Source organism: Cibotium barometz, chromosome 9 (genome assembly GCF_041138505.1).
Source record: "Cibotium barometz isolate CiBa-2024 chromosome 9, ASM4113850v1, whole genome shotgun sequence".
NCBI lineage: Eukaryota > Viridiplantae > Streptophyta > Polypodiopsida > Cyatheales > Cibotiaceae > Cibotium > Cibotium barometz.
The window spans coordinates 30,413,097-30,440,397 of NC_141054.1; the positions used below are offsets into that span (position 1 = coordinate 30,413,097).

At 47.0% G+C, this 27,301-nt stretch overlaps 1 protein-coding gene across 4 annotated transcripts in view; it reads left to right on the top strand.

Moving 5' to 3' along the window:
- The first annotated feature begins 975 nt into the window (after nt 1-975).
- Nucleotides 976-27,301, top strand: part of LOC147635444 (uncharacterized) — a 47,968-nt gene continuing 21,642 nt past the window's right edge. Inside the window, exons 1-13 of one of the 4 annotated variants that reach the window (XM_086802708.1) lie at nt 976-1,453; nt 8,257-8,367; nt 8,484-8,599; nt 8,704-8,891; nt 9,056-9,375; nt 9,462-9,541; nt 9,633-9,877; nt 10,518-10,658; nt 10,764-11,041; nt 11,145-11,462; nt 18,477-18,774; nt 19,061-19,239; nt 19,319-19,553. In XM_086802708.1, coding sequence (XP_086658834.1) covers nt 1,040-1,453; nt 8,257-8,367; nt 8,484-8,599; nt 8,704-8,891; nt 9,056-9,375; nt 9,462-9,541; nt 9,633-9,877; nt 10,518-10,658; nt 10,764-11,041; nt 11,145-11,462; nt 18,477-18,774; nt 19,061-19,239; nt 19,319-19,553 — 2,923 coding nt within the window. In that variant the 5' untranslated portion in view covers nt 976-1,039. Of the gene's footprint in view, nt 1,454-8,256; nt 8,368-8,483; nt 8,600-8,703; nt 8,892-9,055; nt 9,376-9,461; nt 9,542-9,632; nt 9,878-10,517; nt 10,659-10,760; nt 11,042-11,144; nt 11,463-18,476; nt 18,775-19,060; nt 19,240-19,318; nt 19,554-27,301 lie in introns of all 4 variants that reach the window. The other 3 variants (XM_086802711.1, XM_086802707.1, XM_086802710.1) reach the window with 3 other exon arrangements.

The following is a 27,301-nucleotide window of genomic DNA, read 5'->3' on the forward strand; positions in this document are numbered from 1 at the left end:
ACAGTGTTTTGCTGATGATTCTCTCCTATTCTTGCAAGCAGATAATGAGAATGTCAGGAGAGCATTGGGGATCATTCAGGATTTTGTTGATGCCTCAGGATCAAAATGCAAGTGATAATACAGTGTTTTGCTGATGATTCTCTCCTATTCTTGCAAGCAGATAATGAGAATGTTAGGGGGATCATTCAGGATTCTGCTGATGCCTCAGGATCAAAATGCAATATACATAAGTAAAAAATCATAAGTTTATCTGAGGATAATGACTTTGATCTTGAGAGATGGGGCTGTAAGTCATCAGAAGAGGACATATATTTAGGCACCTTGGGGTACCATTTGGAGTGGATGTAACTAACAAACAACTTACTAATTGGGCTCTGGACACGTTTCAACAGAAACTTAAGAAGTGGGAGGGTATTAGAGTTCCATTTCATGATAGAGTAGCCATCTGTAATACAAATGCCTATATCATGTTTTTATGTCCAATATTAGACTTTGGGAAAAGCCATTGGCAGAAAATTATAAAATCCATCAGAGGGTTTCTATGGAGGAATGGCAACTGTGGTAAGAACACCCTAGCTTGGCTAGCGTGGGATAGAGCTTGCATTCAGCTTGGGTATCAGATTTCATAGGAGAAATCCTCCTTTGTGTTTGAGGATGAGAGATGGGTATTGATTAATGATCTTCTGAACAGGGTATGAATGTATAAACTGATGTATAAACAGATGTAGGGCTCTGGATATTTTGATGCTAAAGGCTCCGGTTACTTTGATGTAAAGGATTTCAGTTTATATACATACATACATATATATATATAACTATTGATCAAAAAAAAAGTGATGGCATCTAATTTCAAGTACCCTCCCTCACGTAAAAAAAAAACAACCTTCACTTTTACTTAAAAGTTACTCTCACGTTATTTAAAAAACAACCTTCACTTTTAAGTAATTATAATTACCCCAGTAATAAAGCTAAGCTAAAACAGTGCATTTCACTATGCGTGTGCTCTCGCGCAAACCCTAGACCTGAAGAGCAGAAGAATATGGACGAAAGAGAAGAAGATCAGAGGGTGCACAGGAGCGCAGAGGAGCTTCAGGCCGCCATAGCGACGGTCCTCTTCTGCCACAACGATCCATCGCAGCTCCGCCTAGCAAACGAATGGATAACAGGTTTCCTTTCATCGCCAGTGGCATGGCCTGTTTCATTGTATTTGGCTTTCCCCCCACAGGGTTCAGGCCTTGGGTTTCAGCAGGAGGTTCGCTTCTTCTCCCTCAATCTCCTTCTCTCCAAAATCAGAACAGATTGGCTCAACATCGCTGCCGCAGACGCCCGCGAAATCTATGATGTTCTCTTGAGGCAGCTCCCCCTCAACCATCATGACATCGTCGTTGGTGCAAGGCTCTGTGTTGTTGTCGGTGCAGCTGCTGCCCTCGCGGGCGCGGACACCTGCTATGAGGTATTTGCAATGCCTAAAACCCTTATTTATCTTGGAGTGTACATCACTGCATTTCACAAAAATGAAAGGAGGATTCTCTTAGTTTTGGCCATGGCATTTTGCTAAATTAAAAACATCTTAATTTGGGGGATTTTTTAACACACAACCTATGGGCCGGGAATTGGATGGGAAAGCTTGCCTGTCAATTATGCACTCGTGACCAGTGGATGATGCTTTGACGGGCATTCATTGGAAATAATGTCTATTCATTGATGCCACATCATCTTGTGTTAGTCTATGTATGTAAGCAATCACAAGCAAGCGTTCAAGGTAAAGTTTGCTAAAGTGTTGTGTGAAGGCTTTTCAAGAAAGGGGTCAAGTTCTTTGCTTCAATTTTTACCTATATGGACTCATGAGAGATGTTGATATGGTCAAGCTGATTCCTTTTCCTTGCTTTTTTTATTATTTTTTTCTTACTTACTTTTGAGGTATTTTTTCTCCTTCCCCACCCTTTGGACCTCCCTTTTTTTACTTGCCCTTCTTCTTGTCGCTTCTTGGTTAGTGCTTGTTCTTCAAGATGTGGCTGCATTTGCCACCTTGATTCCCCTGCCCCCCTTCGGAGGACTGCATGGCAGGTGTTCCATCTTCCTTGACCAAGGTTGCCCTCAATTGTCTCTATTTTGATGTAGACCTCTAGCTTGTGACTCGTCCTGGCTTTTGTGGAGACACACCTCCTTAGGTTTGCAAGTTTGTCCCTAGCAGATCCACTTGCGGCTAGATCCCAGAAGACCTCTTGTGAGCCATTTTGTGCGATGATCAGGGGTGCATTGTCAAGACGTTGACCGTCATTGGGGAATGAGGTGCGTTGTGCCTTTGTGTACTTTGTGAGATGGAGGCATGATTTCTCTTCGGATTTTGACCCGTCAAGGGTGTGTTTGGCCTCCTAATCATGGTTTGCATCGTCGGCCGCCTTCCCAAGGAATATTTCAAGCTCCCCTTGATGATTGGGAAAATTATTGGCCATGCTGTAGAGCACGCTTGGCTTGATCATTCCTCGGGCAAGAGGACTCGCTACCCTTTGAGTACTCATAGCCTCTTGGTTAATCTTCCTAGACATCTTGCAATTCCGTGGTTATAGACAACTCTGAGTTCCTTCAACAGATTGAGTTTCCTAGCATACTCTTGGAATGTTTCAAATGCTGCCAGGTGGACCGCGGGCCACTCTTGTCCCATCATTACATTAAGGTTGGAAAGATGATGCTCACTTTGCAGCCCTACCCCCCCCCCAACCAAAAAGAAAAAAAGAAAAAAAAAGAACACGGGGGCCTCGAGGCCTGTGTGGGGGCGGTGCCTCATCCCAGCAGGCATAGAAGTAACAACGTATTGCCTTAAAGCAAGATTGGTAGACCCTTGTCGAGGCATGTGAGGAAGACAGGCTACATGGAGGGGGCAAATGACACATTAGGCGTGGAGCCCTGGGTAATGATTCCCATGGCAAATTGTTACTTGCGTTTATCACAAGATACTCTTATGGATTTGCCAGAGGTAGAGCAATTAGCGAGCCAAGGGGCCACTCCCACCACCTCTATATGTAGGCCTCACATCCCCCCTACACATCTAGAGGGTCACTAGACTGACCCCACCCCCTCCCCCCCTCTTCCAATCCCCAACACCAGGTGGAGGTGGTGACATCATACGTGTACCTAGGGGTTACCTTCTCTGCAGCAGCCATGCGCTTCACCATGGGTTCAGCAGCCAGAGCCAGATTGATACAGGGATATGTAGCATTTGCCATTGGCTATGCTAGAGAGACAGTACCACCAGGCGCATTTTCAGGAACCCCGGACGAAAGGGTGGCTATTTGATACATTAGTCACAGCGGCACTGATGTATGGAGCAGCGGTATGGGCGCCAGGACTTGCTACCCATTGGTGGACACAGATAGAGAGACCACAGGCCCTCATGATGGCACGCATGATACGCAGCAAATCGTCAGTACCCCGGTCCCCATGACATTATCCGAGCAGAGTTTGCTGCGCCTCCTATGATGGTAGAGGCCATATTCCAGACTATATGCCTGCTAGACAGATTCAAAGAGATGCCACAGGATAGATTGTCATACAGAGCTTTTGAGGCATCTAGACAGCTGGCTGAGGCAGGAGACAGAGGATCATGGTATGCACAGGTCACACATTGGTTCTCACAGCATGGTCTAGACATGGATCATCTACCACCATTCCAGTATGACAGGGATGCACCACATATCCGTCTCTCTCATAGTGAGAGGAACAGAGTATTGAGACAGGACCTATGGCAACTCTATACACGAGAGACATGGATATCACCTACACAGCCTCTTCCACCAAAGATGCTATACTACAGAGATCACTTCATGAGTATCATTGATGATGGATTTATAGAGAGGCCTAGATACATGGAGGGCTTTTTAACACACGGCTCTCGAGTAGCTATTGGTCAGCTTAGAGTCTCATCACATCGATTGGAGATCGAGACTGGCAGAGCAGCACGGATCCCCCGAGAGGAGAGGGTATGCAAATTGTGCAGAGAGGAGGTGGAGAGTGAGGAGCATTAGGTATGCAGATGCAGAGCATATACAGCCATCAGAGAGAGATATCCCATTTTATTCAGAGAGCCACATTCCCTACGCCAGATCTTTGAGGCAGCAGACCAGCGCATACTAGGGAGATTCATTCTAGACATACAGCGTCACAGAGAGACATCATTACAGGCTCAGACAGCTCCAGAGGGGAGACGACAAACACAGATTACTACATTTTTTTAGAGATCCACCCCTCCTAGCCCCTACACAGCAGGGAATTACTCTCCAGAGAGCAGAGACACTTGGAGCCTGCAGGAGACAGAGGACACCTGGCTTTCGGACACCACGCGTATACCAGAGAGAGATGACAGAGATCAGAGCTCAGTTTCACAGAGAGGGTGCAGAGCGACTGGCTCGCTTCAGAGCAGACCCAGGCATGTTCTTCAGGGAGCTGTGGACACCCCCTTCATTGATGTATACCATTCTATACCCCCAGTATGGTACAGGATGGAGCTAGCTAGGTTGCATATCATGATTGTATACTCCATACATATAGCTTTGCATTCTCCTAGTAGTAGAGCTCCATCACCTCCCCCACTCATTGTACTTATTGCACACCCAGATTCAGCTTTTTTAGTTCAGTACTTTTTCATTTTGTTGGGATGACAGAGGATACCCCACATAGGTACACTGATTTGTCTCATAGGCCGAGTTCAGTCTTTTGGAAGACGATAATAAAATCTTTCTTTCTTTCTTTCTCTCTCTCTCTCTCTCTCTCTATATATATATATATATATATATACATGTATATATATATATATATATATTATGCGTTTTGCTCTCTACAGCAGTTGTCTTTCATTTCCGCTATGCATTCTGACAGGTTCAAGCCACTGAACCTATGGTTGGGTGGTGAGTCGCTAGCCACAATTGATCGTGGTCATGCGATGCGTATGATGATTTCGAGTCTATTAAACCTTTTTGGTTCCAAGTCAAATAATCCTTGGGCATTGTTTGTGGAGACCTTACATTGGTATCAGAGCCCGGGTCTGATAAGTGCCAGTACTTGAGGCATGAAGGATGTGTAAGATAGTATTCTCATGTGGGCTGTTTTGGCAAGCAAGCCATGGTTTCTCTGCGTGGTTGAGAGTTCTGCAAGGAGAGAGAGAGAGAGAGAGAGAGAGAGAGAGAGAGAGAGAGAGAGAGAGAGAGAGAGAGAGAGAGAGAGAGAGAGTGCTATGAGAATCTCGCCGTCGGGTTGATGAGCAGTGACGGCCAAAGGCTGTGAGCATGTTCCAGAATCGGATTTCGCAGGCGGAAGAAGTCCCAGGTGATGTTTCCAAATTCCCTGTTGCTTGTTGATGGAACTCGCTTGCGCTGAGCATTAGTTTATATAGGATAAACTTTGCATAAGTCGGTTGAGGCGGCCGCCTACGTTTTTTCTTGGGGCCAATTTTTTTTAAAAAACGCCGCGTACTGCACGGATCAATACGGTATTGTTCGGTACTATACAAAAACGTACGTTATGGATCAGTACGTATGTACGGATGCAACTATGGTGTGTGCGTGTAGGAGGGGGGGGGGTGTGGGAGCATATATCCAAGTTCTACACCCACTATTGGGCACTGATGACGTTAGTGGGGATGTCGTAGTATCTAGTCCATAGTATGCATGATGGAGTTGATGGTTTATTGTCTTGTGGATGACTACCACGAGGTTATAAATTGCACTTTCTTATAAGGTGAATTTGGGCATGTTCCTGGATTCATTTAGGTATATATAATTAATAGTCTAGGGCTAATAATGGCTAAAAGCTTATAAATAAAGCGGGAGCCAATAATAGCTGGGTTATTACTATAGAAGTGACCTTGGAGTCACTTATTAGATGAGAGGTCTAGTAGTCATGTGGTGGCCTGGGGCAAACAAGGAAGCGTGTAGGATCTCGTGGCCATGGAGTGTAAGGTGGGTGGTTCGGCCTTGTGGTATGGGACACTAGGTTGGGGCCATCCGTACCATGCAGGCTCATGGTAATTAGACCTCTGGCTTCAGAGTGGTTTGAGGCACTGAACCTACGGTTGGGTGGTGAGTCACTAGCCACAATTGATCGCGGTCATGCGATGCGTACCATGATGCCGTGTTTATGAAATAGGGTTTCAATTCTAGGTCAGGTAATGAGGCCTTACATTGATGCTATGTAATTCATGGGTTTAGATGGTTTGGATTTAGTGTAAATGAAATGCCCTCTGTGGGAGCTCTTAAAGGGAGGTGCTTATTTGAAGTTTTGCAGTTTGCAGAAGCTTCGTGTTTGCTATGTGGGATATTTGTTTTGTTGCAAGTTTCCTGTCAGCCCCTGCTTGGAAGCTTCCGTATAAGGCCTAGGTGTGACATGTGAGTTTGATTGGAGTCTAGGCTGAATGCAGGTAGACTTAAGAAATGAAAATAATTGGTTGCTCGTTGTGACTTTTGATTGACTTGCTCCATCGCAAGCAAGGGAAACATACGGAGTGATACTAGAATGTGTGTAGAGACATAAACCATAGTCACATGGAATGGGCATTTTTAGACTCGGGAATGTTGGGGATGGCAGCATCTTCCTGTTCCCATTCCCATCCCATGTAACTCTATAGTCACAGGGAATGGCCATTCTCAATCTTGTTCCCTGTCCCCATTTCGCGTCCCATGTGACTATGACATAAACATACTAGAGCGTAAGATCCAAACTACTAGAATTCCAAGATGCCCAAGATTTTTCCAAAAGCACTACAAGGTACAAGAGTAGTAGAACAGGATTATGATGACGATATCTAGATGATTTACGGGACCAGTGTACAAGATTGGTGAGGAACAAGAACCAGCAAACTGGTAGAGGCACAGAGTCACGACTTGACACAAGACTGGAGCATTGGACAAGACTGGTTATAGAATCCCAATGCCATCAAAATGATGGGACATTTCAAGAAATGAACAAGACTGCTGCCATTATGACTGATTTCTTGATAACTAATAGAAGGATCTTTTTCCCAAGAAAAAAAAGAAGACACTGCCAAATGAACAAGAAGCCCGATGATTACCAGGAACTGCATTGATAACAGAATGCCGTAGACGAGATCTGACTGATGGAAGACGTTGCATGTATATAGATGAGACCGGAAATTCTGTTGAAGACAGAATGCAGCAAGAACCCCCAAAGTGGTCGCCCAGGAAGGACTTCAGGACATGAGAAGAGCACCACCACAGACTGCCGCTCAGGAGAGCTGGACATGACTGAACAGAGGTTGCTGTATGATCTGCACAGAAGAGGTTGGCTGAGCCGACTGTAAAGGTACGAGCAGCCTGTGTGAACCGGACGGCCTGCACTGCAGGTTGCCAAGCATGGGTGTAGGCATGCCGTGTGAACTGGGTGCAGGCTGTGCCTGCCCTCCTCGCCCGTTTGCACGCCACCGCTCAGCTCAGTGCATTTCTGGCGGCACTAGTGCAGGGAGAACCACTTCCGCCAGTCGAACGGGCAGCACTAGTGCGTGGAGAGCCAGTGTCACCTAGCCACCAGGCGGTGCTTGCTTCTCAGTGGGCAGCTCTCAGCCCACTTTGCGATTATGTGGACAGGGCACCTTTTCTCTGCTGTTTTGACCTCTTTCGACACATCATCCGACCACTTGCAGTCACATGGCCATTGTGTCGCCGTCATTGTCCAGTTCGTCCGCGCCCGTCGCCCACAGTGCCAGCGATGGGAAGCCACAGTAGTCGAGCAAGGGCACAAGGGCACAGGAGCGTAATGCTCTGATACCAAATGTTAACTCAAGAGAGATTGGATCATGGCGGGAGTGCACACAGAAAACGAAGCTTTAATAATGTTTAAACCTAAACTAATAAAGTCAGATGCACGAGAGAATACATCTTTGCAAGTTTACATCATAATAAAAGTCCTTTTATAGGAGGAACCCCCTTTACAAGGTGTGTGCACAGGCTGCCACCACATATGCCACATGTCTAGATGTGGTGCCAGGTGTCCCTTATTGGTGGCACCTTGACACATCATCATTGCTTACATAATCTAAGGGGCTGTTCCTATGTATAAAGAACCTACACACACTTAGTGTTTGTTCACACATCAGAACCACTTATTTCAGGCCTACTTCATACACTTTATATTCAAGACTCCTTTTACATTGAATTTCCCAACAACTTTATGCATGGTATATTTGAGGTTTTTTTCTGGCCTGGAGGTTTAAACTAAGCTAAAGTGAGGCCTTCTGCTTTGTTGCAGCTAGTAGCAAATGTTGTGGGGGAGTCCAAACTGGAATTAGCGCTCAAAATTGATTTGTTAACTGCACTTGCAGAGGAAACGTTGCATCGAGGACGTAACCTATCATGGATGGTTAGTGTTTACCCTCAGTGTTATCTAGAATTGTTTTTATCAAATTGATGTCGTTTCAACCACGGTACTTACTGCATCCTTGGAGATGATGTGACTCTGACTGTTGGTCTTGATAGGTCAAAGACTGTATGGAGGATTGCTGCCCCCAAGTGCTCATGTTTTTGAATGCAGTTGCCATGTCATGTGGACAGAGTGAAATCTTGGGAAAAATATTTACCTGTTTTGAGAGATGGTGAGTTTTCCTAGCACATGTTGTGCCCATGTTTGGTATCTCCTGTTTGTGAACATTCTTGTAGCCATTACATGTAATCTGGAGTGCCCTGTATGGGTTTCCAGGATTCCGGCAGGTGTTGTGTTATCAGAGCTTTATACAGAGTATGGCTCACTCTTTACATCCTTGTTAGAGGCATTCAAGTCTCCCATGGAGGCTGTCTTCCAGCCTGCGGTTTGGGCACTTTCGGAACTAGTGTCTCAAGTGGATATCCTGCCTGGCAGAGAAGCAGCCATTCGTGCTTTGATCAAAAGTATTTTTTCTCCCCATAAATAGCGCGTGCACGTGTGTGTGTGTTCCTCTTTTTGCATAACGCATCCAATACATTTTGGCTTGAAGGCTTCTTCCTTGTGTTTTTTCTCTGCTGTGATGTTTGGAATTTTTCGATTGGTATATTGGTCTCTGTTAAGTCGGCAGCTATTCTTGCACAAAAGTGGCAGTATGATACAGCTGCCACAGGACATGGCATAGATCAGAACGGAGGAATTTCCGTGCGTGCGCGAGGGCTTTGCTTGCTACTCGGTGAGGTAGGGTCAATAGAAGGGGCGCTCCTATGCAGGTCAGGGATTGATGGTGCAAACATTCTGGAATGGCTTGTTGATGCATCTAGAGGTGGTGGTGGATTGGGGTTGGAGGGAGCCCTGATGGCAGTCGAAGCGTGGCCTCGTCTAGCAACTATCCCGCATGCAAGGCGTGGGGAGCTTCTCCAGCCCTCAATCTTTGGAGCCGCTGCTCAGGTCATTCCCTTTTTCCTTTTTTTTTTTTTTGCATTCATAGTCTTGCTCTTGGAGGTTATCTCAAGTTTTTCCTCTCAAGTATGCAGGCTATATTGCAAGCTGCAAAATACCCTCCGAGTTTTGAAATCTGGGATGATCTCTCGCTTGAGGAGGAGAACTTCAACAGGTATCAAGTGCAACTGGGAAGCTTTGAGTATTTTTTTTTCCATCCAAGGTTGTTCGGATGTGTATATGCTCATTAGTACATGTGATGGCAGGTTTCGTGCCAACATTGCAGAGAGTGCCTTGATTGCAGTTTTCAAGGAGCTGAATGGAGCGTTTTTATCTCTTATTTTAGAATTTCTGAATGGGGCAGCCTCCTGGCAAGATGCTGAAGTCTGTCTCTTTGCCACTGCATCTATAAGCAAAGAGGTGATTGCTGCTACAAAACATCAAAACCAAGGGGTGGCATCCTACCTGAAAGCAGTTTACACATGGCTGCTTGGATCATCTTATGAAACAGGTGATTTTTGTATTTTTCTCCTTCATGGGTTTGTATTGTTGCTTTCTACTTATTTATTTATGGCTCAAATGAGTATCATCACAGCATGTTGATTTAGCTTAGGGCCCAGGGGTCCCTGCAACTAACCTTGCAAGATAGTACCCCCTGAAATTGCATGAGTATCTGATGGGCGTCTAGCTTTGCCAGCCTTTCACAACATTTTTACATCCAACCCAACCCCTTAGCAGCCACTCCATTAATGCCATACCAACATTAGAGCTTTCCTTTCAAATCAAACATGGATTCAACCTTGAATACTTGTGTTCTTGTCCTCAGCCTACCTGCTGACGAGGCCTTAAGCAAGGTTGTAACATCACATGCTAGTGATTCCTTGGGAGCATGGACTTGATGAGGGCTGCAACCTTGCAGATTGTGTGAACACACAAGAGGTTGGGACAAAGGAACACCCCATGCTTGGTAGATGGGAAAACTCTTATCATCTCCTATCCAGATAGGGCCTTTAATATGCACAAGAGATTTGGTAACACTGAGGATTATAGATGCATGGTACGCTATCTACATGAGATGTGATGACATTGACTCCTGAGACATGCCAAACTGCTCAAACTTCTTTTTACTTATAATCGGATGTGCTTTGCAGGTAGTTTGTACAGGCAGAATGAAAAGTTTATGGAAACGTCTGTTCTCTTGCTTGAAAGTTATGCGGAATGGACTGCAATTGAAGGAAGTCTGGTACAACACTCTCTCCAGTATGTGATCAACACTTTCTCTATCAGCGCAGGTGAGGCTAAGTGAGGGCTTGGAAGTCATGCACTATTAATTGTCTACGCAAGGTGTACTGGGAAATTGCGGTGTCTAAATGCAGGGATATTTTGTGAATCAGCAGTTCGAATTGAAGCAGCTTGTGCCTTGAAGGAATTGTGTTATAGAGCTGCTCCATTGCTTGCCGCCACATGGCCTGTAGATACATTAATAGGAAGCTGTGAAGCAGCTTTATCTGTGCCTACACAGTTGCTCAAGGAGCAAGAAATGCAGGTGCAAGCTGCAGTTGTGCAGGGACTTGCTTCAGTTATTGCAGTTCTTCCGCCTGGTGATGCAGAGAGGGCTCTAATGCGGCTAACTTTTGGTGCTATTTCCACTATCAAAGAGATAGCGATGGGCAAGGTAATCAAAACAGATGGTATAAATTGATTCTATTCTATTGTTATCATGGATCGATTCTTAAGCCTTCGATGTAGACGTTCTGAAGATGAGGGTGTTGATGCAGGGGAATAAAGATCAAATGGCTGCTGTTTTAGAGTCAGCTTTAAATGTGGTATCAGGTGCTGTTGAATATGGCCTGGGAGATGGTGGGCAAATGCACCCAGCACTGCACTTGTTACAGGACATTTGGCCAGCTCTAGAGTCTCTGACAATAACCTGGGCTGCAGATGGGGTTGTTGCTGCAGCACTATGTAACTTGTGGGGGACAGTTGCAAGTAAAATGGGGGTGTCTTTTGTGGAAGTCCTACCTGGCATTATTGTTGCAGCATCTTCAATGTTTAAGCTGCATAGAGTTGCAGCTCCTTTATCTTGCTTATCAAAAGTATGTACTGCAGATTTAACACGTGCTTTGTGAGTTTTTGTTGAAACTAGCTATCTGTTCATCTTAGCACTAAACTAGGAAGAGAGAGAGAAAGAAAGTAAGAAAGTTATAAACGTCTACAAAAGGCCAAAATGACCTATGAGACCAAAAGGTTACATCATGTCCATGAAATACATCATCATGGGTACTAAAAATAAATATCAAAGAAAGTAATAAAAGCTGAAATGTCACATCTGATCCCAAAACAAAAAGTGTCCAGCTCTCATATCACCCAAAAATATCCCACATAGGACGTTGCAACGTGGCACCGAATGTACTAAAGCTGGGCCGGCGGGAGAAAGTCTTGTGGTGGTGGGAGATGGTGGCTCTGATCCTCCTGTAGTGACGCGGCCATGGGCGGGGACCACGAGGTCGAGGGCAGGGACCGTGAGAGAGAGAGAGAGATTAACGTCTACGGAAGACCAAGGGAAATCTTAAATTGGGACATTCCTAAGACCGCCCAAGAGATCCGCTCATTTGTAGGTCTTTGTGAGGCCTATAGTACCCATGTCCACCAGTTTTCCAACCTTGCAGCACCTCTTGCCTACTTGCTCAAGGGGTTGAAGACTCGCAAGCAAAAAGTCTCAGTTACAGGCAAGGCGCTTGATGCATTCCATGCACTCCAGAAAGCCGTCTGAGAAGTGCTTGTATTAAAGTTAGCATCTTGGGATGAATCTTTCGAGGTCATTATCGATGCAAGCAATGTAGCCATAGGTGTAGTTCTCTAGCAGGACAATAGACCCGTGGCATATTCCAGTAGAAAGTTGGATGTCGCCAAAAAGAATTATTTGGTATATGACAAAGAGCTTTTGGGTGTGATCACAACGCTCAAACATTGGAAGCCTTTTCTTTATGGACAGGTCTTCACAGTAAAAACAGACCAGCAAGTACTTAACTTCAAACCATGCCAAGTGCCCAGTGGAGTGATCGACAGGCCAGGTGGAGTCAACTCTTCCAACAGTTTGGAGGAATGATTGAATACATCCGTAGTAAGCATAAGCTAGTAGCAGATGCTCTTAGTCGAAAGGCCAGCATCCAGGCAATCCAAGAATCTACCATTCTCGAAATCATGGGGAAGGACTTAGATAGCATGAAAGACAAGTATGACAACTCCCTTGAGTTTGGTATTCAGTATAATTTGGTCCTCACTTCTGAGCGTGGCCATTATTCAGTACAGAACGGTTGGTTGTTCTTCAAGAACTGCCTCTGTGTCATTCGGGAAAAGCAATCAGCTCTTCTCCATGATGCCTATGACTCCTTAGTTGGAGGACATAGGGGTACCAACAGTACCCTTTGAGAAATTAGAACGGTCCTTTTATTGGCCAAAGATGAGGTGTGATGTATATTCACATGTTCAAGCCTGTAAGATTTGTCAAGGAGTAAAGGTTCCACATACAAAGAAGATTGGTTTACTTCAATCTTTGCCTATCCCCCACGGACCTTTCATCGACATATCTATGGACTTTGTAGGGCGTGTACTAGCATCCACCGGATCCCGTAACAGTCAGTGTTTCACCATTGTGGATCGCTTCAGTAAATTTTGCATGCTTATCCCATGTAAGCATACGGCCACAGCTGAGGACGTAGCCGGTCTTTTTCTCAAGCATTGGTACCCAATTTGTGGTTTGCCTAGCACCATCACCTCAGATAGAGATTCCAAGTTTATCTCGCATTTCTGGAGGGCATTATTTGAAAACTTTGAAACTAAGTTACAGTTGTTTAGTGCATTCCATCCACAGACAGACGGCCAGACAAAAATTTATAACTAGTTGACCTTTGATGTTCTCAAGTCATATTGTCATGACCAGTAGTCCAAATGGGAACATTATCTTCCATTGGTCCAGGCTATCTTGAACGACACTCATTCATCTAGTGTCGGATGGACTCCATATGAAGCAGCCTTTGGTCGTCGTTTCTCTTCTCTTTTGATGAGATTAGTGTCTCCATTTCTAGAGGCTAATAAGACCATGGAAGTATTTTCCGAGATCATTGAGTCAGTCAAGGACCGCTTGACCAAAGCACAAGAAGCATATAGCAGACCGGCGAATAAGTCTACACGAGATGTCCACTTCAAGGAAGGGAATTGGGTCTATCTGCGTATCATGAAACAAAGATTGAAACAAGTGGGCAAACGTTGTTCGAAGCTTTCATTCTGTAGTTTTGGACCTTTCCCAATAGTCAAAAAGTTAAGTGACGTCTCCATGAAGTTAAAATTGCCTAACAGTTGGATAATGCATGATGTTTTCCATGTTTCTTGGCTAAAACCATATGTTGGACCAGAAGTGTTTGATGTTTCAGATGAATAGCAGCCAGATGTGGTAGACGAAGTAGAAGTCATCGAGCCCGAGCAGATCCTTCTTCATCGTTGGAAGCATGGTTCCGATCGACGTATACGTCAGTTCTATACGAAATTCTGAGTTCGAGGTACCCACGAAGCCATATGGCTAGACGAGGAATTCTTTCAAGAGTACACCCAGTTGTTGGCGGACTACTTGGAAGCCATGAACCTGCTGCCAAGCTACGTAGGAGAGAATGTTACATGCACTCTGCACTGTAGTGCATGGTGACAAACTGGCTCATCATCATCAGTGCAACATTATAAGAGTATTAGTAGCATTTAGGATGATATTTGTTGTACGCCATGATCCCATTGTAATCGTCAGTCCAAGATAAGTCAGGCACGAGCTATGTAGGTCATTCTCAGCCATAGCAAATCAGTCAGTCAGTCCAAGTCCCTTAACCCACTTGAAGAGACGCATTCATGCATGTACAGTCAGTAGAAACCTTAGGGTTTGCATTAGCAAGCATTCTGCATATTGCATAGCATTCATTCATGGCATCTAAACCATTGCAGAAACCCCAGATATCATCTAGTATATTTATCAGGATATTTACTAGGAATTTTTCCATCATTAATAGAAACCTTAGGGTTTGCATTAGAAAGCATTCTGCATATTGCATAGCATTCATTCATGGCATCTAAACCATTGCAGAAACCCCAGATATCATCTAGTATATTTATCAAGATATTTACTAGGAATTTTCCCATCATTAGTATTTTATACATCTTTTATGCATTTATTGTGGACATGAGCAGTCGGCCAGCTCTGTAGCCAGCCGACTGGCTCCTTTGGTCCATATAAATAGATTAGCATCATATTCATTATTTCATTCATCATATTTAGTAGTAGAGCATTCAGGCGCTTGGCATCTTCAGCACAAGGAGCATAAGCGATTGCAGTTTCAGCGATCATCCCTCAACGTTTTCCTCCTACAGCACTAGGCGCCTCAACGCATGAGCATTTAGCCACCCTGTATCAGCAAAACGCATCAGTTGAGCATTCACCCAGCAGTCCACCTTGCGTTTTCTACATCCATACAGTTTTCAGCATTCATCTACTCATCATTTTTCTCTAACCACTTGAAGGTAAAATGCAGCATTCATACTAGTCTAGAACAGTCCCAAATAGCCCCTCTCTCAGCATCAGCTTTGCATCTCCTTCTCCTTCCATTGGGAAGAGTGCATAGGCTCGAGATTGGACATCTTTGGTGCTTCTACAGCAGTGTACAGTTCAGCCCAACTCTTGGTCTTCAAAGGTCTTGCGTTTGGTTTATTGTCAGTCACACTGTCAGTCTCTTTAAAGATAATAAAGCAAATACTATCTCGGTAACGGGATAGGGAGCCCTTCAGTGGGTAATTCGGAACCCCATACGGTGTACAGTCTCTCTCTCTCTCTCTCTCTACATCTCTTTAAAGTTTGAAGTCTTAAACTGGATTGCTAAACTCGCGAAACTCAGGATACAGAAGATGGTGTGAGCATGTGTGTGACAGAATCCTCCAATACGAATACTTCCGCTGCATGTTACTTGGTGTCCTCGCTGCAAAACGGACCCACCATATATGCCTTGCGACAATTCTCCTGATGATCTCCCATCTCTTACTAGTCCCCGGAGACCAGGGCTTTGATGATCTATTGGGAGTGGGAACAGTATCAATCCTGCAGGAAGAGAGTCGGATAGCTTGTCCTCCTGTTGCCTCCTCATTGGAGAGAGCAGGGCTAGTCTTAGCCAACCAGGCTACTGCCTCTTGGTGACGTTGCACGGAATGGCCCATATTGTTGTGTAGAGGTGAAGAATCCTTTGCCAAACCTGTTGCACTTTGGGGCAGTCCCAAAGGCAGTGCCGCTGTGACTCCATGGGATGGCTGCAATGCACACACTGCGATGGCCAATCAATTGTTGACGGCGAGGCTATGGTGGGCTAAGTGCTGAGGAAGAGAGCGATCTTCCTTGGCCAATAGCTGTCCCATAGTTGCTTCCAAAGATGTCGGAGGAAGGGGGAAGAGATGTCCTTGGAGGACCAGTGAACTGCCGCGCTCTGGTCCATCCTAACTGTGTAGTGAAAGAAGGGGGTGGTCGGGCTCTCCGGGCTGAAAGGGTCTTGTCACTCCCACTTGCCTTGGTCCCATTGGACACGTGTCGGAGGTCGGCTCTTACAGATTCTGTGTAACTCTTAGAAAACGTGAAGCTTAGAAAGAGAGAGCCATGTCTGGCTCTTGTGAAGAAAAGCTAGGTCTAGGCAGATGATGTGGTTGATTCCTTGTTGAGAGATTGAGGAAATGTGCTAAGCTGTACACAAACGGGGAGAGGTGATCCCTCAGGAGACTGTGTGAATCGAACCAGCTGGTGATGGGAAAATACTAGTATGTATGATATCCCTCCTGTGCCAGGTGCTTAGAAGACTCAAGTGCCAACTGCCGGAGATGACTTGGCCAAGGTATGGTCAATCAGGATAAACCAATAGTTATTGGGTCCATGGGTCTCCTACTGTATAAACAGGGACAATGGTGTTATTGGTCCAAGAGGAAGGAAGGCCTTCACACGCAGCCCTACTAAAGATATGAGCTGGAATAGGTGCAAGGTGTTGCACCCATTTGCCATTCGGAAGTCTGCATAATCCTTGGTTCTATTATTGTGTAGCTGTAATAGGGCTCTAGTGACATTGCTTGAGGCTATGATGTCCAAGTTCTAGGAATGAGGGATTATCCAGTAACAGAGTGTTGTGCATTCTTGGTTTTGTCGGCAGTGCCTGGAAGGATGACATGGATTTGTGAGATGGCAGTAAAGCCTTTGGAAGCTCAAAGACTCATGGGAAACTACTCTTGTAGGCCATTGGGAGAAACTTGGGCAAGGGCCATGGGAACAAGGTTACAAGGCGGACACTTCAGTGTGTTTTTACAGTGACCAGTTTACATTCTTTCAAAAACGTCGGAAGACTTTGTAAAAGGGTGAATAGTTTATAATGAGGGCACTATTTTAATATTTGTGAAAAGGATTACACACAAGGGTGCCCAGATTTACATATATTGCATGTTTAGACACTCTATTTATGTTTCGATACACTTTTTTGAACACTCTTAGCACATATTTAAGAGCTCGTGAGCATACTTTTTGCGGGATCAACATCACTACAATTTTGTGTATTACTCCAGGCAGGCCTGTACACTTCCGTACAACATCTAGAGCTGCAACACTTAGTTTGTACCATAGTTATGAGAAATGGGGGAATGCCATGTTGGCAAGGGGGATGCAAAAGAAGGGGGAGGAGGCAGAAGAAAAGGGAGAGAAGAAACACATGAAGATGTAAGAAAGGAGCTGAGTGAGGAGAAGGAACAAGATAAGCTAATGCTACCCTGAAATTGGGGGTTTTGGCGGATTACTGGTCCACATGCTGTTTCTCTTGCCGTTTTCTGCTGTTTTCCCACCTGGGAAACATTTTTCCAATAGTAACGCGTTTTGGGCTTGTGCATATAGGGGTGCTGTTTCTGCCGTTTCCTGTAATTATGGTCCATACAGCTGTGCAACCTCAGCACCATTTCCATACACAGTGCTTGCTGCTGTACACATGGCTGTACAGATACCGTACCATGGGTAGAATCAGTGTTACTGTTTGTACCTGCCATGTGTACCTGCTTAACCAACAGTACTAGCTTTTTTATTGTTTGTACTAGCTGATTTGCCTTGATTTTGCTGTTGCTGCATCTGCAAGTACAGCAGGTATTTATGATGTATATTGTGTTTCTCTATTCAACTGAATTTCATATTGTATTTGAAGGCTTGTGAGTACTGTGGGGAAAATCAGTACCCACAGAGTGTTGGAATACTTCATCGGTGTATGTATTATGGGCACGTGTCAAAGGTGGTACTTGTAACATTGGATACGATATTTGGATAATCTGGCTGTCTCCATGTGGGGATCGGTCCATTCTGGTGCAGTATGGTGTCACCTGTGCATATCTCTTTCACAGTTTTGTGTTAAATGTGGCTGTGGCTATCAACAAGTGTTTAATTTGCATGAATAGTTAAGTGTGTAAGCCCATGCTTCGATTACATTGTCTGCGGCGAAAAAGATGGCGGATGTGGGATAAGTTGGGACCGATTGGGGATATTGTTAAGGTGGCGTGCTTAAGTCTCCCAATGTGATGGGTGTGAGCATCCCTTTTTCCTCAAGTATTTGTGACGCATCGGAGCAAAAAGAGATGGTATAGTTTTTCCTCGTGCTTAGCCAAACTCACTTCTTCCTACGGGTAAGGCGGGAAAAGGATCTTTGCATCATCATAGATTGAATCAAGGTATTGATGACAGTGTTATGTGGAAATATGAGGATGAGGGAGGGCGGGGGGAGTGTAACGATATGCTGAATGCTAGATATGAGTGATGTGGCCCCATGGGTGGTGGTGGGATGGTAAAAGCATGTGAAACGGGAGACCCCATCAAATAGTCCACAGGTGCTCGAGCCTCCTCCATGTGGAAAGCAAGTCAGGCCAACGGAACATCCCGTTTTAGAGTAAGAGATTACATGTAGTCCCCATCTCCACACCACACACACACACACACACACACACACACAGAGAGAGAGAGAGAGGCGTGATGTTTCATTCAGAAGAGAGCCGACATATTTTCATAAATTTGACAGGTAGTTGCTCTTGCATCGCTTAAACCTACCCCAGATTTGGAGAAGTGTTTGGCAGCTATGTTACTTGACATTACCAGCATGCTTGAGGGTTTGGATAAGGTAACAGACGAGATAGAGCTAAGGAGTCACGTTGGTAATAGCACAAGCACTTTGCAAAAAATGCAGGAAGATCTACTGGATATGGACTTTGGAAGCAGTTTGTGTATGATGTATGAGCTAGGGCGGAGCTTTCTTCAGTATTTTCCAGCTCTTCTTTTGCCATCTGGTGCTTTCTTCCAGATCTTCTCGTCGGCTACAGGTCAGAGCCTATGCTGTAGTCTCTATCATGATCGCAAAGATAATGGGTGTGCATACATTTCAAGCGTACTTTTACCCTCTAGGAGGTGGTGGTGTCAAAGGTTTACATGCATGGTGGTCGTGTTTTAATCCTTCAGGATAATGGGTGTACTTACATTTCAAGCTTTCTTTTACCCTCCAGGAGATGGTGGTGTCAAATTACAGGCATGGACATGTTTTTGCGCCTATCCTGCACTCATTCTCTGGCACTGATGGTATTTACTTGTTCTGATTATACCTTGTTGCAGGCTCTTTGAATCGAAAGGATCCAGATGTAGCATTGGTTGCAGCACGTTTTTTGTTAGAGTGCATTTTAGGTCCTAATGACAGCAGCATGAAAAGAGAGCAAAGGACTTGGAACCTCTCCCCTGACCTTATGTCTCATTTGGATCAAGTCGTTGGTTACTATGGGATGCTGATTGTTGAGGTAACCATGTTTTACTTTTCCTGTGTGTTTAGAGTATGCATTTTGGGTTTTTCTCAGAAATGTCTTCTATCTTTTACAGGCTGTTCTAAGGAGGCTTGCTTTGAGTGGGGTGGTAGAGTCCTTGAAGGAAGCTCTAGCTGATGTCCTTTACGGGCTCTGTGTGAGCTATCCTGCTCTTACAGAATCTGCAATTCGTTCCACACTAAATGCAGCTGATTTTCCAGGAAAACTTGGTTTCAAGTTGGAATCTGACGAGGAGGAGTTTCTGGGCACAGTATTCCGTCAGCCCCCTCATCCTAGAATAAGATTTAGAGGTATTATTTTACTTACCATGGAATATATAGACCAGTACTTAGTAATTTTCTTTAAGATTGTGCATGCCATAAAAGATGGAACATCCGCAAACTCAGATTACAAAGCAGCGCTTAAATAGAGCAATACGTACAACCCTCTCTCCGGCTCTTAAAGGGACTCTACAATGGTGGAGGGGGAGGAAAAAGCTAAATTGGAAGCCTGTAGTGGCATGAGGGATTGTCCGAGCCCATAGAGAGGAAAGGGCTACGGCTCCACGTGTGGATAAATAATGCATGCTTCTGTTGCATTCTGTCGGAGTTGCTGGTGAGGCGAAGAGTGTGGTGTTCGTCCATATATGTTGGCGTCGCGGCATCCTGGCATGCCAGATATGCCAGGTGGAGATGCTAATGACGCGCTCCCATCGTTGACATACCTGGGTCTTGGGAGTCCAGTGAGATGATGATGGCCATAATTCGAAAGTGTGAAAGCTGGAGGACAAGGCTAGTGCCATCCTCGTAGTGCAGCACCTCCCCTGCCCGAGTCACCTAGGTAACTGCTCCCCACGTGACAACTCTCTGCACAACCACCCTCCTCTACTTTATGTTGATGCTCCTCTTGCTGCCCGAGGCTGGAGCTTCACTGCACAAGTCTGGGATTGAATGAATGAGATGGGGGGCACTCAGGGCAGCTTTATGTAGCCTCCACATGGCTGGTCAGCCAGCCCTACACAAGTATTGCAAAAAAGGGCCTCTTGTTGACTAGTCCATAGCCCCTTTTGCTGGGTTTTTTGGGCACCCATATCTGCCTTTGGCCAATGCCCATGGCCCCTGTTGTGCACATTTGATCCTTTTTCACATTGCTAGTGACCTTGGACAAAAAGCTTTCACATGTGGACAAATACCTTCTAAAAGACCTCGACCACTATTCTAGGCACCCAATGAGAGGCCTAATAAGTGCTTGAATAGACGTATATCATTACAGGTTGCAAGTGGGTGACATCTGACTTGTGTGGGACTTGCATAGAGACTTTGACACTGACTTGACCCTAGACCTAGATTGTGCTTGGCGGCATGTCCCTGGACGAGGGCTCACAACATGTTGAGTGCCCATCCAAAAAGGAGTCCTAAGTATACTGAATGTTTATGTGCCTAGTACAGTAGGTGTGGATGTGACAAAACTGGTCCCAAACCTGACCCAAAACTGGTTGTCACCTAACCCAAAAGCACGAACACTTCAGGGATTGGTGTCACGAGCCACATATGTTTAATACCAACATGCATACTTAGCCACAAGGCACTACCTTGCCCGTTTACCTCCGGAGTCGCTTTTTGTCCTCACACCAATCATCTTAGCAGGACACCCACATTTGGCCAAGAGGGGTGAAGGTCTCGGACGACTGCCTTTGTGTGATGCGTCCCGTGGATGACTATCCACACATCCATAAACCTGTGTGGTACCTCCACATGCTTCCACAAACAAACATATGTAACACATGAATATAATATTCTAAACAAATAAGCAGTATTCTAATCAAAATACACCATATTCACATCAGAAGCAGTGTAAACCATTGCAAGCTCAATGAGACATCATAACTCTCCAATCGAAACTCCGAGCAAAGTTCAAACTGAGTTCCTCCAACCATAACCTATCCTTGCGAGGTCTTCTGAAGATTCCTATCTTCTTGGGATCAGCTTCAAATCTCGATTCCATAAGTTAATCCAGTCAACTTTGTTTAAGGTCGAATTTAATTTTATGTCATAAATCTCTAGGGATCTATTGTTCACTCTTCAGGATTTTTCTTCTCAAAGGTTCCTTAAATTATACCCATTTCAGTTGGTCATGGTTGACATGGTTAGATTCAATGTGGTTCTCGAACTATTCTGGTCTACACGAGTCATCTTTAATTTGGCAAGAGCCATCGTGCTTCTATCATTGTATCCTGCAACAGCAAAGTACTCATTCATAGAATCTGTCCAATTCTTGTTATCCTCACCTCAGAATGGTAGCGTCAGGATGCATAAACTTACTCAACAAAACTGGTCGTGAGCGAAGCTGCCCCCCCCCCCCCCCCCCCCCCCCCCCCCCCGCGCGCTGCCTGCCTGCATCCCCCCCTCTTCACCGCCCTACCGTCACACTCTGTACTGTCCGCTTGCGCCTCCCTGTAACACGCGGAAGCTCTGGGAGTAGCCCTAAACACCACTGAGAACATGCTGATGCAAAAACGCAGACAGAAGGGAGAGTAGAGAGAGAGAGAGAGAGAGAGCTGGAAATTCAGTATATTCATATGGTACAAAAAGGTACCCTAGTCTACAGCCCTAGGCTGCCTCATATAAAAGGTGGTAAACACCAAAACAATCCTAGTTCTTGACCCACACCCAAAGGGGGAGTGAATGATTAACACAATGAGCACATGTGCCTTTTATAGGCCTCTTGGACCAAAGGAGAACTGGCCGACCAGCAGTCGGCCAGCCGACTGGACAAAATCCTCAAGCATTGATGCGCCTGCAGCTGACAGCCCTCGGGTACAGCCGACTGTCCTGCAATGTCTTCCATTGTCCTTCTCCAAGTCCACACTTGCCAAATCTACACAACATGCTCCTAAATTCTGGTTCTATTCTGATCATCCCTTCTTTATCTTGTTGCCTCCTTAGGGTTAGCCCCTGTGAGAAGTATGTACATGTGTGTGCACATGACACTCCCTTCGCCTCCCCTTCCTTCTCACTGCCGCCCCCTCCTACTCCCGTTTCGTGCCCTGCTTGCCCCCGGCCCCCGCTCTCGCCCCCCTTTACTCTTGCCAGTGCGTTGGCCCCCCTCCCGACTGTGCTCCCCCCCCCACCTCCCCCTCTTCCTCCCGTTTTGTGCCCCGCTTCCCCCTCCCCCCTCAATCACCTGTGCCGCCTTTATCGCTTTCTTAACTTGCTACCCACCTCAGTTGTCTGCGCGCTTGCTCTCCCCCCCCCTCTCCAACCTATGCGTCCCCCTCCTGCTTGCGCTCCTTCCGGCCCTTTTTTGGCAACACCTACAGCTTGAGGGTTTTTTCTATTATCGGGCAAGTTTCAGCCTCTTCTGGTCTTCACCACGAGGACTCCATGGCAGCCACTCCGTCTCCCCCGACCGAGGCCGTCATTAGCTGCCTTTCGTTTTCTAAAGCGGACCTGCAGCTTCTTGCTGCGACTATAGCATCCCTAGGGGCCTCCACTCCGGTATGCAAGATTGTCGGTAGCCGTCCCACACGTGGCCAACTCAGAGATCTCCTTCAGGCTAGCCTCCTAGGTGTGCATGCAAAGATCGCAGATATTCATACATTGGGGCGTGGCTACTACCAGGTTGAGTTCGATTCACCAACGGCGTTTGATCTTGTCATGTGCACAGTGTGTATCTACTGTGTGCTACACGCACACAAGACTAGCTTTGAGGTTAGGGAAGCTTGGAGCTAGGCAGGTTGATTGACGAGCTGAGTTAGGGATAGACTAACAGGCGGGCACCCAAGTATGGACGGGCGGGCATCCAAGTGTGGACGCCCGATGACCGACCAAGAGCCTATAAAAGGGTGGCCAAGGTTAGTCATTAGTCATATAGAGTCTCGCGTGTCTTTGTGAGAGCTCTATGGTCAGGAGCCTGGATCTAGTGCAGACGTGCACCTGCTTCATGCAGCCAAGGCCGGCAGCAGTCTCGAGACCCGCAAGGGTAGCTTCGTGGCGGTATGCCCCATAGGATCTCCTCGTAGAACGCTCCTGGTACAATACTCGAAACCTGCAAACAAACCAAACAAACATAACGGGGGTACAGGCCTGCCTCACCTCCCAACCTTGACAGCCGTGGGAAGCCCACAAGTCTCGGTTGTCCCCACCGAGCCACGAGCTAAGCTAACTAGATGGACGTACCAACCAATCTCTACCTCGTGACGTCCCATACCACCACGAAGCTACCCTTGCGGGCCTCGAGACTGTTGCCGACATCGGTTGCATGAAGCAGGTGCACATCTGGACTAGATCCAAGCTCCTGACCATAGAGCTCTCACAAAGACACGCGAGACTATGAACTAATGACTAACCTTGGTCACCCTTTTATAGGCTCTTGGCCGGTCCACACTTGGGTGCCCGCTCGTTAGTCTATCCCTAACTCAGCTCGTCAATCAGCCTGCCTAGCTCCAAGCTTCCTCAAACCTCGAAGCTAGTCTTGTGTGCATGTAGCACACGGTAGATACACATTGTGCACATGACATACTCCCCTTCCTCTAAGAGCTCACTCCTGAGCTCACTAAAAAGCCAGGGTAATCTCTCTGAAGAGTAGTCAATGTCTCCCTTGCGGGCATGGAGACTGCTTCTGACCTCGGCTTCAGGCTTTCTCGTGACAGTCTACTTTCCAGGCCTCAAGAAGGAATACCTTCCTCGTCTCTCGGTGATTGGTGGTGCCATCGAGAGAGTGATGGATCCCCCCCCCCCCCCGAAAAAAAAAAACCCGCTGCCTCATCCCTCGTATGGGCAGTTGGGATCCCATCTCTCCGCATCTGTGTTGCCTCGTCGGATTCAGTGCCTCACACGATATCTATTCCGAGTCTTTGGGGCGACTCCATTATACAGAGAGTGGAGTATTCCGGCCTTCGAGGCTAATGTTTTATTTGCAGGCAGATGGGTCATCTGGCCAGAGCGTGCCCTTGGCGTCAGTCTAGGAGACTGCCCCCGGTGGTTCGCCCTCCTACTTCCCGCTCAGAATCTCACCAAGGGGCTGAGGGAGGAGCAGGTTCCGAGGTTGCGGAGCACCAGGTACCGACCATGGATGACCCATTAGCCGGAGAGTGGCGGACGGTTGGCCCCCGCCTGAGTCGCCGGCCGAGCACCAGAGCTGAGTGTCACCGTCGTGCACGCCAGGCTGGCAGCATGCAGGAGGATTCGGTTCTGTCAAAGAACCGTTTCGAGCATTATCACAACATCCGCCTACAGACAGGGGCTCCCTCCAGTCACGGAATCCTTCCCCCCGGTGGTTGATCCCTCGTCACGACTCTGCCCTCAGTGCCCAGTGGGGCCGGGTGACCCCTCTCTCTCTCCGTTGAGCCTTCCCTATCAGCCTTCTTCTCCGATGGATGCCTCTCAGCAGCGTCCCTCTCCAGCCTCTACACCTTCCCACTCCCCCTCGCCGCCTCCTCTCCCCCCCTTTCCCCACCCTCACCTCCGACTCTACTCGCAGTTGCTCCATCTCCCCCTTCCTCTTCTTCCGTGCCCACCCTCCCCCCCCCTCTCTCCAAAGTATTCCTGTCGGCCCCCTGCAGCCCTTGATCCAGAGAGGAGATAGCCGGCGAGCTCCATTCATCACCTGATTCATTGCTTCTTTGAGCCGGTGGAGATGACCATTGCGGCCTCACCTGAGTCTCCAGGCAGGCCCCCTAGGATCTTGGACGTGAGGGCTCTCCCACTTGAGTCTCCAGGCAAGCCCCCTAGGATCTTGGGGTAGCTTGTGGATTATAGTTTCTTCCGGTGTCTTCCAACGGAAGGAACAAACAGTTTTGAGGAGACCATAGTCCCTATTTGGATATGCGTGGTCTTCCACCACTCCAGACCCTCTACGTCAGAGAATGGCGTGATGATTTTCTCTTTCCCCTTGAGCGTAGCCCCTGGGACAGAGTGGGATCCAGAGTCGGTGGCCGCTACCATCCAGGGCTAGGCAGTTGAGCTATCACATCATCTTTAGGATCGCCGCATCACTGACGTTCTTACTCATCTATGGCCTCTGGCCAGGATGGAGCTTGGTGGATCAGCCCACAGAGACTAGGAAGGGGAGATGGTGACCTCCAACCTAGAGGTGTTGCTCTTTATGTTCATGCATACCTCTATCGCAACGCCTCTCCCCTTCTTACAGGTACCTTCACTGTGATCGATGGAGCACGGAGTATGCATACTCTCGCGCTCGAACAGAGTGGCAGTACATGGAGGGCAAGATCCATGCCTACTTGGTGCGACCTCACATCAGGACAGATTGTGACTATTCCCCGTCTAAACCCGCGTCCAAGACTCTTCGAGTGGAGGGCAGTTCCGATAGTTCACCTTACACAGAGCTTGATATGAGGATTGTCTCATGGAACATTCAGGGTTTAGGGGGGCCTCGGTGCTTTCATAGACGAGGCGTCCTTAGAGGTGAGCTTCAACGAGCTATGGTGGGGGGACCTATCGACGTTCTTTTCCTCCAAGAGCATCACCTTACTGAGGGGCGCACCCATCGTTGCGGGAAGATTTTACCAGATAGGAATCATGCTTTTTGGTCCCTATGCTTTGGCCCTTCAGGGATGCAGGGAGGAGTGTCTCTCTCTGTCAGTGAGCAGCTTTTGCCATCTGTGACATGATCAGGAGTCATAGTTCTAGGACGTGCTGAGTGGGTTACCATTCTGGTGGGTGAGGATAACGTTGGCTCCCTCAACATTTATGCCCCGAATAGTGCCGTAGGTAGAGCTATCTTTTGGAGCACTGTCCCCGACAGGCCCTTCTCCAGGCTGATTTTTGGTGCATGGGCGGTGACTTCAGTATGATAGAGGCAGCCAAGGACAGACTTGGAGGTGGCATGGGAGCGGAGTACTCTGCTTGGGAGGAGATGATATTGATTCTTAGGGGAGAGGACCCTTGGCATGTCCTAGAGTTTGTGCGTAGCCGTGGGAGTCTTATTTTCTCTCGATCGGATAGGTGGAGCACTGGCCCCAACCTTTCTCGGCTAGACAGGTTTCACATCAATGAATGGGCTTGTAGCGGCGGAGGTATGGCTAGTATTCTGGCAAGCACTACTTTCTGAGATCATGCCCTAGTTATTTTGTCCATAGAGGACCCATGGAGGCATGACACGCATGCGAGCTTTAGGATTCCAGACAGCCTCATTCAGGACCCCGAGATCTGCAGCTGGATTGAGCAGATATGGGTAGGACTGGACTTTTCCTCAGGCTTTGCAGCGTGCACTTTGGATGATGGCATGGGGGAGATCAATATTTTCTTACAGGTTGCAGCCCGGAGGAGATTGGAGGGATTTCGGGAGTAGGAGAGGAGTCTGAGGAGGGGCGTAGCCTCTTTACAGCGTCTTTAGGAGAGTTCCGTAGATAGCTCGTGGATTGAGAATCACATCGCTGTCGCCCGCACAGAGATTCGGTCCATTGAGGAGAGGAGGGTGGAGTACAGATATCATGCCAGGGCTTCATTCTGGACTCAAGCCGGTGACAGAGTTACTGGAGATTTCTTTGAGATAGCTACCCCCCATAGGAGGAGAGATGGTATTCGCAGGTTGCACGGCCAGGATGGAGCTATTGTTTTTGACCCCCCACATGTGAGCCATCGCCACAAATTTCTTCCGATCTCTTCTCACTAGTGCCCCTTTATCCCCCCAGGTGATGGACAACAAGAGAGTTTGGAGGCACATGAGAGAGGTACCTTGTTTTGGTCTTTCTTATTGACCCTTTCACTTCAGAGGAGCTGGCAGAGGCGGTGACAGCATTACCCAGGGGAAAATGCCGGGGGGAGGATGGACTTCTTGCCTCTTTATTTCTTCGCCATTGGGGCCCCATGGAAGGTGGCCTTCGCGTTGCCTTCAATGGGATTATTCTCATAGGTGCCATGCCAGAGCGGCTCAAAGAGGGCTTGATACATTTGATTCCCAGGGAGGGTGGTGACAGATTGGAGATCCGGTAGTGAAGACCCATCACCCTTCTAGGGACGGCCTATAAGATTTTGGCCAAGGCCATCAGCAAGCGACTTCAGCCTTTTCTCCCAGACTTGATCCACGACACTGAGAT